Genomic DNA, 13,617 nt, shown 5'->3' on the forward strand with positions numbered 1-13,617 from the left:
TCAGTGTTCAGGCAGATGTCATTTGTCACCTTGACAAGAGCAGTCTCAGTGCTGTGATGAGGTCTAAAACCTGACTGAAAAACATCAAATGAGTTGTTTATTAAGAGGAAATCTGTGAGCTGTTGGTAAACAACCTTTTCAAGGACTTTGCCCCAAAATGGCAGATTAGAGATGGGCCGGTAATGACTCAGTACTGCGGCATCAAGACTGCTCTTCTTTAGGAGAGGCTTTATGACCGCAGTTTTCAAAGACATTGGGAATGTTCCAGATTGAAGCGACATGTTAACTATGTGAGTGAGTGGTGCTAACAAACTGTTCAGCACAGACTTTAGAAATCTGGTGGGTAACACATCAAGGCAGCATGTAGATGAACTCAGACTGGTGATGATCTCATGGACAGTTTTGTCAGTTACTGGTGCAAAGTGAGTTAGCTCTAAGTGTCTTGGTGGTTTTAGGGTAATTTTTTGCATTGTGGGATTTATAGCATTTTTAATGATGTTACCTCTATTACAGTAAAAATCCTTGACCTAATGATCATAATAGTGCTGCTTTGTGAGGGGAATCATTGACAGTACAATTACCCTCGTCTATAGGGTTGAGTCACATTCAGGATCTTTACATCCAACGCAACCGTGCCTGAGTAGAAGTCTGCTTGTTTTGATCTACTTTCTTGTACTTTGATAGCATGTGTATGGCAAGCATAAATGCCGCGGCCCACACAACTGTCTTGGTACAAGTGTCAGTAACAAAAGCTTGAGTGCTGCTTGAGTGCTCGTAATCGTTTACCACTGCAGCCAATCAAACAGAAGAGTCAGAATTTTGTATTCAGAAGAATACAAAAGTTCAACAAACCAAGGACGGCAAAAACTGTAGGAGAGAGGATAAGTTTATGTGACTTTTCTGGCACAACCATTGCTCGGAGAAAGTGCCTTGAGTGAAAAGAAGGGACTCTGGAAAAGATGAAGGGAGTGCAGTGAAGGAAAAATAAACAAATGTCACTAATCACTGATGTGAAAAGGTCAGCCTAACTAGCCCCGATCACAGTCCCCGCTGACAAATGCATTGTCAGTGATCGGCCAGTGGGAACAGAGGAACAAACTTCTATTAACTGGAGCAGATCATTACACACAAATAATGGGCTCGCCGTGCTGCTGCTCTCAGCCTGAAAATCCATCCTGACTTTGTTCTCGGTGTCCTTTCTCTCACCTTAAGCACTTCGGAGCCCGGGCCTCGTCTCGGGCACAAAGAGAAGTCGGGAAAAATTGAATTACCTGGTGCAAAAAAAGTGAGATTTCTTGATAAATTTGAGTGGAACGCAATGACCGTGAGTACAAATCTCAATAGGCTAGGGAGAAAACATTATCTTTTTTTAATTTCATGCTGGCAACAACAGCAGCAATATAAAAAGGTTAGATGAGGAGAGATTTTTACATTTTAGCAAACGCCAAGTGAGATATTTAGTTAATAATCAAAACTTGGACATTGTGTTTTCACTTTGCTAACTACACATCACACAATAGATTATACAATAAAGTCAATAATGTTGTCTGTGGTAACAATTATACAGTTTTCAAATGCTTTACTCCGAGACGTTTTGTTTTCAGACATAAGTTCAGATGTGAATATTTCTCTAGCAGTAAATGACATGTCTCACAAACAACTGTCGAATCAGCCGCGACAAAACCACATTTTTCTTAATTTTTTTAATTTTTTTAAATCTTGTAGCCTGGTTGTGTCTCAAGAGTGTAATAAATAATGTCCCACGTTTACATATTAAACTTGCCATATTTTTGGTGTTTATAATAATCACATTATGAGCTCAAGTTACCACAGCCTTTCAAACTCTATCGTGTCGTTGTGGATCTGTTTCTTTGGGGGAAAGTCTTTGGGGACAAAAATGGAAACTTAACTTCCAGAACCAAAAGTCTCAAGCGTTTCCAATGTTACTTTATTTTCACATTTATCATTTTTTTCTCTGCTACTTCCACTTCTTCATCTTTACCTTTATTGTTCCACAGCTGTTCCTGTAATGTATGGCTGTAAAACCAATCACATTTCAAGATTCTGTCATTTCTAATCAGCGTCAAACAGGGCTGGGCTGGATAAATTGAATGAATTTGATAAATTTGGGTCTTTAACCATGTTCGTTGTGGAAAATGGCAAAATCGTTAAATGGATGGCGCCGGTGCTGTGTCGAGCCGTGCGCACGGAACGGAAAACATCAACGCTGTTCACACCAGACTATTTTTAAAGACAGGACAAAATAAAGCGCAATTTTAATGAGCCTTTATCACTTAATTAGAGCCACAAGTCGCATCTTTGAGGAACCTTTAGTAGTTTCATCTGTGAAAGTTACAAGTTTATTGTTCCTTGGCGGCGGATCCAGAGAGTGGGACACTTCTTGATGAGCCTTTGCTATGTTACAAAAGCCGCAGCATGTGCTTTCCGAGTGCACAGTGAAAGACTCCACCCCTTTTCTCCTGTGCGTGAGTTTCCATGACAACAATAGATGAGATGAGCACACATGAGAACTTTTAGATCTGAGACGGGTTTACTCCTGAACATATAATACCGAGTACAGGAGACAGGGCCGTGTATTCAGCAGGAACTGGATTGACATGAGTAAAGCCAATAAAGGATTTACAGAAAGATGACACCAAAACTATGTTACATTTAATAGTCTAGATGACAAAAAGCCTATAATCTACCAATTTACAATGAACTAAAATAGGCATTAGGCGTTATAAATATCAGCCCTACCATCAAAGGCCTTGTACTGTCCGGCGAGGGAGGTGTGCAGGGCCCGTCCCGCCTCCTTCAGCATCCCCTCCATCTCTCTGCGGCTCAGCGTGGTCAGGTTGTCCTCCATGTCACTGGTGCAGCATGTGTAGCCCTGGGGACAGATCCGCAGGTGTTCTCCTACAGGGCGAGCCGACAGGTGGGACAGAGAGAGAACAAAGCACCGCATTAGAGCCGCTCTGCCGTCCTGGAAATGAATTCTGTCTAAAACATAGTGGAAATAGGTCAGAGTTTCAAGGCCCATATTATACACTTTTTTTGCCTTTTACTTATGGGGTTCAGCTTCTTGTTTAAAGGCACAATTTTGAGGACATTTGACCATTCAAAAGACGATCATAATTTATGATATTTTTTTATTCTTAATTGTTATGGTGCCACATTGGATAGAATGTGTCCTTTCAGAGTTCAAGTATAACTGACCACCTGCAAAATATGTATGGAAATATTGATAGACAGCAATGTAAAAAATAAGCAAGTCATGATTATGATGGAAGAAACAAGAAAAGAAAAGTAGTGGTAGACCTCTACTAGCAGTGGTAGTGATGGCGATGGCAGGTCGTTTGGTCGACTAAGACAACAATGACTGAATAAATTCTTTATTGGTCAACCAATAATTTGATAAAGATTATAAGGAAAACAGCAGAAATTAGAAGCATGGAGGTTTGGGAAAGACTGGACAGTTTAATCTGCCTTTTCACTTTTTCTCTCTTGTTCTTGTGCCTTAAAATATTGAGACTTTTACCAGTGCCACGCCATGCTCCTTTTTAGTCAACTAATCGCAACTCTTTTGACGCAACAATGCTTTTCCTTCAATACCAAACCAAATGGACATGGGTGGGCGTGAGAGTTTATTCCAGAGCATGTAAATCCTCTGGCTCTGAGCAGAGTTGAATGGCCTGGACCCAAGAGCCCTCCGACAGTAGCTGGCACCACAAGATTCAACTGTGACAGTGCAGCGATGGGGCCGGAGTAAAGCCGCACTCCCATACACTTTTAATGAGCTGTCCGACACGCATGCCTGTCCTGTACACACTGGAAATATGTGCTCACAGAAGGGAGGGACAAACGCTGAGTCCAATGAAGGGTAATTAAACAAGGGATGTCAAAAATGGTTCAAAGTGAAGCTGGAAATAGGACAAAGAGAAGACTAATTTGCTTTTCTGTTCAAATTGGACAACTTTCCAAATGGAACGTATTGTTTTTGTGGTTTACAGCCTGGATAGTGGTTTGATGAGGGACAGCAACAAAAATCAAACATAGAACTTGCAAACACATTCTAAAACTACAAAGACACCAGCATTTATGTTTCTTAAATAATCAGTTTAAGACTTAAGGTGAAAAGTAGTCAATCCCATTGTCCATACATAGTTATAGTTACTATCACACAGTGTTTAAGGAAGTTTAATTCTAAAGTTAGCTGTTCTTGTGATGTAATATGATGCTTTTTCCCCCACACACTTACTATTGAACTATAACATAAGTGGATCATTATTAAATACATTTTGTTCATTGTCAACCACAATATTGATCTGAAACAGCTTATTAATAGAAACAAGTCCATTGACTTCCTGTTCAAAACTGCAGAACTTCACAGTGACATTTTGAAAATAAAAACGTAAATATAAATGACAATCTGCTGTTGTTAGAGTCAAAAGTGGTTATGTCACAAAATTAATTTAGCTGAAGACTTCAGCCATCTGGACTTCTCTGAGCAAGTGTCTGAAAAGCAGTTTGTATCACCAAGCTACTGTGTGGTGATCAATCTGTGCATAGGACTATTGTAAGCTCATTACTCAAAAGGCATGCCGCTATTACCTTTTGAAAAGCCCTTGAGGAGTGCCATTTCTCAATTCACATTCACAATTCCAGCCTTTTCCACCCAGAGCTACTTTTACAGAAACAAATAAGCAGAGCCCCTTTTAGCGGAAATGTATTGTTTTTCACAGGCTTTATCATCTATTTATTATTGCACAAAGTTAATCTTCAAAATTATACGTTTACACTCGTAATAGACACATGACAAATCAAATTTCAATAATTCAGCAGAATATGTAAATGAATAAACCCTTTGGGGAGCTACTTAGAAGGAGGCGAGAGGCACGTTGGAGACCGCTGGTTTGTCTGAAGAAACACCATGTTTTCTGCACTGTTGCTGAATGTTCGGCTTTTGTCTATTTCAGCTTACAGACTGAAAAGGAACTGAAAACATTCTGTGTCGTCTTACTGTGGCTCAGATGTTACATGAAGCAGAGGCCTTCAGCTCATCTGGAATTCTTTGAGAATATTGCCATTTGTTGCACCATTTAAATGTATGCATAGTTCCCTTCACTAAAATCAAATAATAGATAGAAGTTCCTTTACTTCTTTATCATTTATTTGTAAAAGTTGACAATATTGTACAAAATGAAGTAAGAATATGATAAGATGCTACGTATGTACACATGTTTAGTTTGGAGTAAAGTCTGATGCTGATGGTTTTATGTCAGTCCTCGGTCAAATCTTAATTATTGTGTTGTATTGAATTTCAGAATAGTACAATCAAAAAGTACTAATGGAACAGCTCTAAGAGATCTGAGCTAACATATGCATTGAGATTACAGGGCTAATAAACATAATCTTTCGCATCTGTTACAATATCACCCGCTCAGTAGCATGCTGAACCTGGTTTGTTTGTGAGAAGTATGTTTGTGCATTGTATTGTGTTGTCAAATCAATAATTATCGTCCTTGTGAGAAGTTTGGGTGTTATAATGATGTGGTATACGTCATAAACATTCTGTGGGCAGCTTGTCATAAGCCTAGTTAGATCACAACAATAACAAAAAAAGACAGCGGCCATTTGTGAAGTGCTTGATACAGTAGCACATTAGCTCATTTAGCTTCACTTCACAAGTTTAGCTGGCATTACTTGTTCACAATCACAGTACAGCTACATATCTGGATCTACACTGAAATCTTAAGTGACTCGGTACAGCACGGCCTTGTAACCTTGAACCTTCCTGGTTGATTGAGTTTCGAGAACGCAGACAGATGCAGATTAATAATGGAGCATATTTCTGTATCATTAATATGCAGCTGCTGAGGCCGGAGCAGGAGCTGTTCTGTAGACAGACACGCACCGTTATTGATATACTATTGATCCAGCTGTCCTTTTCCCTCCACAAGATACACATTTATTTACTGTAGCGCGAACCCGAGATAATCACTGTGTACCGACCTGCCGAGGCCGCTATTCTACCTGAAAAGAGCACATACTGATCTGTGTCAAAGTCTTCTCCAACTGTCCTCCAAGTGCCTTGTCGAGGGCACCTTTAAAGTGCTGTAATCTGAGGTAATTTTCCACTTGAATAAAACTCGAGTGGAGGACAAGCGGCTTAGAAAACAAACTTGACATATAGAAGTTGATCAGGAGGAGGGTTAGACAAGGGATTTCAATTACGATCAACACACAGTACACAATTGTGGTCACTAATAGGTTACTTGCCAATGGGTAACAAGTAAACCCCTGTGAGCACAACTTTGAGTCTTTTAAAGAAAGGAGAGGATTCACCTGCTTAACTCAGGTTTAATCAAGTAAATGCAATACATACATTTCTGTTTAAATTCCATGTCCTACAACTAAGTGTGGACATTATTGACAAAATGTATAACTCAACATTTTTTGGAGTATCCTGATGATGATTGTTATGTCCATCCAACAGAAATATGTTAAAGGGAAGATATAATGCATTATTTAGATTATTAGCCTTTACTCTAATGTTTTGGAACTACAAAAGAAAAATATTTATAACAAACAAACATTTGGATCTCAGCCAATTCCCAACACTGTAAATGGTGTAATTCCCCCTAACAGTCAGTAGATGGTGCCACCACTCAACAGTTTAAGGTACAGATTTCATAGAACAGCTGTTGGTTTACTTCCTGGTCTCAGCACACAGTTGTACTGATCATGATAAGATGATAGAAAAGCACTGAGCAAGTTAAAAACAGCAGAGAAGATTCTCAGAGGTTCTCAGTTATCAAAGAAACTTCAGTTATCGAAGAAACGTCCATTATCAAAGTAGCGTCAGTTATCGAAGTAGCGTCAGTTATCATAGAGCTGCAAAGAAGATTGTTTTTGACTGTTGGAGGCGTTAGGATTCAAACTAGGATTCCTCTTCAAACTAGTGTGAATGAAGCTAAATGCTACTCCAGATATGTTTTTGACGAGGGAACAATGTTAGAACGTGGTTCAAAAAAGCTCAAAAAAGCAAATCAACGTAATAGATGAGGTTTAATGATCAAACAAATATGAAATGCCTGTAACTATTTTTTTTTTAAGGAGGGTGAGAATTTCAGCAACATACAGCTAGGTAGGAAGTCATACAATTAATAATAGTGTGATTCCTCAGTTTATCTTAGGTTTGACCGAGTAAATGCAATATATGAACTCCTTAAATTTACTTTGAGGTCCCACAAGGGAATCTACATTACATTACCATCTCTTTCTATATACTTTACAATAATAATGCATCACTTTCATTTTTATACATTTTTGCATCACCTCAATTAACATATTTTCAAAATGCATCAGCAATGTGCCAGAAAAGTGCTGAAATATCACTTTTTACTTTGTTTAGGTCATTTTTAATAGGTTTACTTACAAAGCATCTAATCAAAATTCTGATATTATAATGAATCTACAAAAAGAAACTGCGATATTACCCATTTTTCAATATATCGCCAGGCAAAACTTCTTATAGTGCATTGCTCAAACAGAACAGGAACAGAGGCAAAATAGAATTGCGAGCGGGGAGAATAGTGTTCCGTTCTGTGAGGGGTCAGCAGCAATCGGTCAGCCCACGGGACAGTCATTACGGCGCTGGGCAGCTTTATGTGTGCACAGGTATATACAGGCCGCTGGTCATGTCCTGCTCGGCGCTCTGCCTCTGCCTGATGTGTGAAGGACGTGAGGGTGTGGTATGGGCCTCAGATGCACGGGGGGACGCATCAGGAAGCAAAGCACACGCCTAATGTTCCCTCCATGACAATTGAGCTAAATAAGAGGGCGGCTGTTACACCTCTAACAGCAAGGTCTACTTCAGGAGTAACTGACCAATCAGCTGCTACATGTTGATCTGCAGACATTTGGTTGATGTGTTGTCATCATCGAACCAACACGTCAATCAAATTACAATATTTTAAGTGAATATTTCCTATGCAAGTATTTGAGGGAAAGTTATTTAAATTGTTTCATTGCCACACATTGGTATTATCTGTGCGGTGTCTTAAAGCAGGAAAAGAAGGGAAATTTAAAACTATGACTCATTATAGACCCTAAGTAAATACTGCCGTTCATGTTTTTTTAAATAATATTGAACTATTAAAAGCGTTCACTGGGATTAACCTGCTGTAGGGTAGAGTAGGTTCAATACTATACATTCTTTTTCTGTAGAAATATATTGCACTTGAAAATGTGTTATCATGACAAGCAAATGAAACAATTGAATATCCGGTCAAATGTTATAATAACAGTACATAAGTTATTCTATTTGTTCATCATGATTCAACATGACTTCAACCAGCAAACATTCCCCAGGAATTCACATGGATTCATGTTGATTCAACTAAAATAAATAGAAATCTTCTGTACATTTGTTGAACAATCAGTGGAGGAGACAAAGCAAACAGTTTAAGTGACTGATCTGGCTAACAAGGCCAGCACTAACGATTGAGAGTTCTAATATTCTGTATTTCAAGCACTAGATTTATCCCACGTTTGAAATTTTTTTTCACTATGTCTCAAGCTTGCTTCTTCCATTTCCTGCCTTTATTGCTCCTGAAGTCTTCCTGTTCTCTCGAGACCTGGTGGAACGTATGGCTGTGCACCTAATTGGATTTTAATTCAGACTGAGATTCTGTCATTTCTAATCAGCTTGGGTGATCAGCTTGGGTGTTTTTAATGAAGAGCTCCACAGCAAATCAATCCTCTGTCAGTAAAAGCATGGTTTGGAGTTCAGTCTTTGGAGGAATAAATTAGACTTTTATTGTGTTTAAATGGCACTGTTCAAAAATCTGTATTGTTTAAATTCAGGAGATTAAAATTAAAAAGTAGAGGTGGAAGATACATCGAAAAATGTATTGTAATATATTGTCTATAATAAATGGAAAAAAAGAGCTGAATAAAAACTTTTGTGGTTAATTTAACATGATTTATATACTTTATATGACCTTAACCAAGGCATTTACGGGGCCATTTCAGAACATTCTTGATGCTTTGTGACTAGTGTTACTGAGACGATACATCATCACATGTTGTCAGTTGTTTTTAATAGGACAAAATTAAATTATTGCTCATTCAATATGAAGAGGGAAAAGGTGATTCATCATTTGTCATATCACCCAGTCCTGGTGGAATGCATGACCAACTCAAAAATGAGTCCACACTAATAATTACAATAATAATAATTACAATTCTTGAGGCAAAGTGAGGTGACTGATTTGTTTAAAGTGATTTACACAGCACGCGTTTGAAACAAAACCACAGCATGACAATCCTTTGAAAAATCAAGAAGTCTTCCAAGACGCTCACATTATAACAGTTGGTATTTGGTGTTAATCAGCCACCTTCGGAGTCCAATCAGTTTTGCCAGGCAATAATCCAACCTTTCCCAACACAAAAGCACAAACAGTAGCCTCTTCTCTTATTTTTGGTGACAGACAGCCTAACTAAATGGTAAGCAATTCCGAAACCATTAGCTTATCAGCGGACTCCAGGGAGGAAGGCTCATATTTAAGCACCAATCTGGAAGGGCACGGTAAGGTCGAGGGCGTGCTGCGATAAAGAGCGAGCGGAGTGACATTCAGACGCTGGAGACTCAGGGAATCCGAGACATGACAGCAAAATCAGCAATCAAGACAAAGCCACCGTGACTGCATCCTTCACAAGAATATGCCAATTTAGGAACATAAGAAGGGGTTTGAAGTGGATTTGACGCAAGGCAGGCTTTTGGCATGTTACAGGACGATTAAAGAAAATATTATTGCAGCCTTCCCTTCCTTAATACAGATGTAATGTTTGTCTTTGCTAATGGTTTCCTCGAGTCAAAGCTACAAAGCTACAGTCTAGACAATCAGCTGTGGGCAGTGCAGGACAACCCCAGCGTCTAATACAGATAATGCTTATGTGCTGATGTTATTTAAGGTTTACCTCGATGAATTCAATGGTAATTGGTTACTTTAGTAAGTTGGTAAATACTCAATAACTTTAACTTCATCTACAAATCATACTGTATGTGATTTGATTTCATGATACTGGTCAGATATTAGAAGAATTGTGATCCATTAGACTAGTATTTTATTGCTGTTTGGTCACGTGTCAATAATGGTGAATAATGCTTAAATGGTGAGGTTTCTTCTCCCAATATTATAATGTGCATATAGTGATTTTGATTGCTATGACCCTCGACATGTCTCCAGGGACAACAGCATGGTAAATCAAAAGGAACTACAGTTTTCGTGCAATAAACTATTAAGGTTGTCAAAAGGAATTTATATAACTCTTGAACACATGGCAAATCTCCAAGCCTCTTTTCTTGAGAGCATTAGAAGAAATGTCATGACCACTGACACAAAGGACTGATAGCTGCTTGTAATGTAGCCGCTTTAACTGTTGAGCGTGTCCATTGTGAGTGATTTTGCATGTACATGCACACATTCTCCAGGATTTAGGAGATTAGCAGCCTAATCCAGTCACCAGTGAGAATGCATACATGTGTATCCACAGCTCCATGGATTATTGCCAATGCCAAAGAAAACAGGCATGGAGCAGCAGGAATCACACACACGCCCTCGCACTTGAACACCAGATTAGGCCGTACACATAAAATACAACAGGTCAGATCCAGGGACTGTGCGGCTGCACATAGTGACCAGGCAAATGGCAACAGAGCCAGTTTGGAGCACTTCAGACCTCGTGTGTGCATGGTGTCTTAATTTTCCCACACAAGGAACACCACGCAGGGCAGCACAGCTCTAACCCAGACCCTAAACACTGCACTGTGTGGTAACGTGAGCCCAGACCAAAGACACAGAAATAGCTGCACAGAGCCAGACGACGTGGCGGCCACGCAACACATTAATAACACATCACAACTGAGACCAGCTCAGCTGATCTGCAGGCTGCCCTTTCCAGGCCCACACCCGACGACAGGCTCAGCTGATTCTTTATGCAGGTGACACAGATGCAAATGCATGCATGTGAGCGCACGCACACATGCACGCACACGCGCGCGCACAAGCGCACGCGCATGCACAAGCGCACACACACACCAAAATCCCAATCTGCAAAAATGAATAAAAAGAAAAAACCTCATCTCATCATGTTAAAAAGAAAAGTTCTGATTTTCACATTAGTTCGGCAATTGATATTTCAGTCTTCTGACATGTTAATTCCCCCTGACTCTTTTAAAATGTGCACTCTGAACTAAATTCTGAAAGAGTCCGGTTTGTGCCGACTACAGATTACGCCACAGGAAATGATATAATCACATTGACACATTCAAACAAGGTGGGTGAAGTGTCTTGCCCAGGGACACAACAACAGTGTGTGGTAAGGTCAGTGGGTGCATGCCTTTCTCCACTTACACGCCCCATAACTGTAGCAGTGTTTCCTTTGACCCTAGAGGCTTGGCAGTGCTGAGAGAAGAAAATCATTTGACTGCGGTTGGGGAGTTGCTTTATACTATTTTCTTATTAGTTTAGTTTATTAGTTATTAGTATATGATTGTGTTACAATAATAGGTCAAGTCATTATTATCTACGCCCAATTAAGGTCATGTTTTAGTGTAGAAACTTAAACCGAGGCAAAGTTTGGAATGAAAATACTTCTGATAAAAGCCTATTGATAAATGAGCCTTTGGCCCTTAAACTCCAGAAAGTTGGTGCTGTAGTTGGCGAATTAACTTTCCTCAGCTGCTCACAAAGGACGTCAAGATTATTCAGTGAATCGATAATTGTGATTATTCACGTCAGAATATAATTGTAAGCTCTAAAAAATATGAATTATGAAAATTGTTAGAAGCAAAAATAAGTAATTTCAGTTCAATCTTTGCTTAAAATGTAATGTCTGTTTATGTCACATAGATTTGACTTTGTCTCATAAATCAACAGCTTTATGAAATTTCTGAATGATAATGTGAATGAAAGAAATGAAGGTGTTGTCACAGTTGGTTTCATTAAGTGTGAATAATTGTAAATTGCAATGTTTCTGCTCACAATAATCAAAACACTAAAATATGATTGACTGACAACGCGGCAAAGCAAGCATGGGGCAAAAGTGTTTAAAAATGAATGATTCAGTGAAGTTGCAGCACAACATATTGCAGCTTATTCTCAATTTACTGACGATGTGAAAAGCGTCCAAACCCTGCAGAGGCTGGGTCAGGATTCAGGCACTGCGGGAAAACGAGTCAAGTTTAAAGTACAACTGATTCCTTTTCATCTGTCAGTAGGTCACAAGTGTTGCAAATAAAATACAACAAGATATAAACTAAGATATGGCAATAGCTTCTAGAACCACTAACGGGAACAAAATGTACAAATTCGTACATTCCCCGAAACCAATTTACATGCACTTCTTCAGTCCAGCAGGAATCCATGCGTATAATCTGTTGAAAATGCTTACAATAACAATCCAACTTTTATAACCGCTCTTGCTCGAGGCAAAGGAAATTAATAAAATCATTATGCATCATATCTGTGTTTCTCTGATGGTTTATCTCATCTCCTGTAGCAACAGATGTGCACCAGATGCCGGGACACTTTGCTTTCAAAACAACAGCGATCGTGTCATTGTTTACCCATTGGACTGAATCAGCAATGGCTTTTTTATTTTTTTCAAACATTTTTTAAAATGTCAGTATGCTAAACCAAACAATTCCAGCATAAATTTCACTTTTTGGGACATTTAGTTCGGTGGAAATAACATGTTATGAGAGCCTTGCAACGCTGAGGAACAGTTTTACTTTAGCAGAATGTGAGAGTGCGATGCGAGGGACGTGATGGATTACAACAGGTTTTGTAATTAATTTGCCAGAGATGCACGCTTGACTGCTCGCGCCGATAAGACTGGTACAGAAAGACATGCACACAAATCCATATTGCAGGATTTTTCACCCGTCGATTCACTGGAGCCTGCACAAATTTAATCTGTCTCATTCACTTAGCAGGTACAGTGCAAGGCTGTCGCATCATGTTGGTACTAAAAAATAAAACACATTTCCTTCTGATCATCCATTTATCCATCCATTTGTCTGATCTAAATGTGGTTATGATATAGTCATTGTAAAAAGAAATACTGTAAAGGTGCGAATTAATATCTGTTGCCATTGTTGTTCTTCATACAATCTATTACACTTTTCATTGTGTGAGCAGATGCAGTTCTTTAATAACCGTATTATTACTATGTGAAATGGCAAAACAAATATAATCTTATAACAATCTGATGTTTTGCTCACATCTCATTTTCTCTATTTGATGCAGCTTTTTGCACAGGCACAAACACTTTTCTCACCCACTCCTCCTGCTGGTCGGCCACTGTAACGCTGTGAGTGAGTGACAGCTGGATTTAACTAATCATACTGACGTGTGAACTTTTAGAAGAAGCAGATTACTTTATTTAAAGGCAACAGAAACATACAAACTGGGCATGAATTGTGATGAAATCAAAATTGTGACCTGACTCCAAGGGAATAATGATATGCATTCTTTGTCATATCGCCCACCGCTCGGCAAACTGTCTGAAGCAAACATTTTTAAACATCAGAAAAATAATATAGTA

The 13,617-nt window shown here is 39.0% G+C and overlaps 1 protein-coding gene across 1 annotated transcript in view; it reads right to left on the reverse strand.

Moving 5' to 3' along the window:
- gpc1b (glypican 1b) overlaps nucleotides 1–13,617 on the reverse strand; it is a 76,952-nt gene that overhangs the window by 32,717 nt on the left and 30,618 nt on the right. Inside the window, exon 2 of the mRNA XM_072441430.1 lies at nucleotides 2,761–2,919. Coding sequence (XP_072297531.1) covers nucleotides 2,761–2,919 — 159 coding nt within the window. The remainder of the gene's footprint in view (nucleotides 1–2,760; nucleotides 2,920–13,617) is intronic.

This window comes from Eucyclogobius newberryi, unplaced genomic scaffold (assembly GCF_026437365.1).
Source record: "Eucyclogobius newberryi isolate DKJ021-1_F unplaced genomic scaffold, fEucNew1.0.hap1 SCAF_12, whole genome shotgun sequence".
Lineage (NCBI taxonomy): Eukaryota > Metazoa > Chordata > Actinopteri > Gobiiformes > Gobiidae > Eucyclogobius > Eucyclogobius newberryi.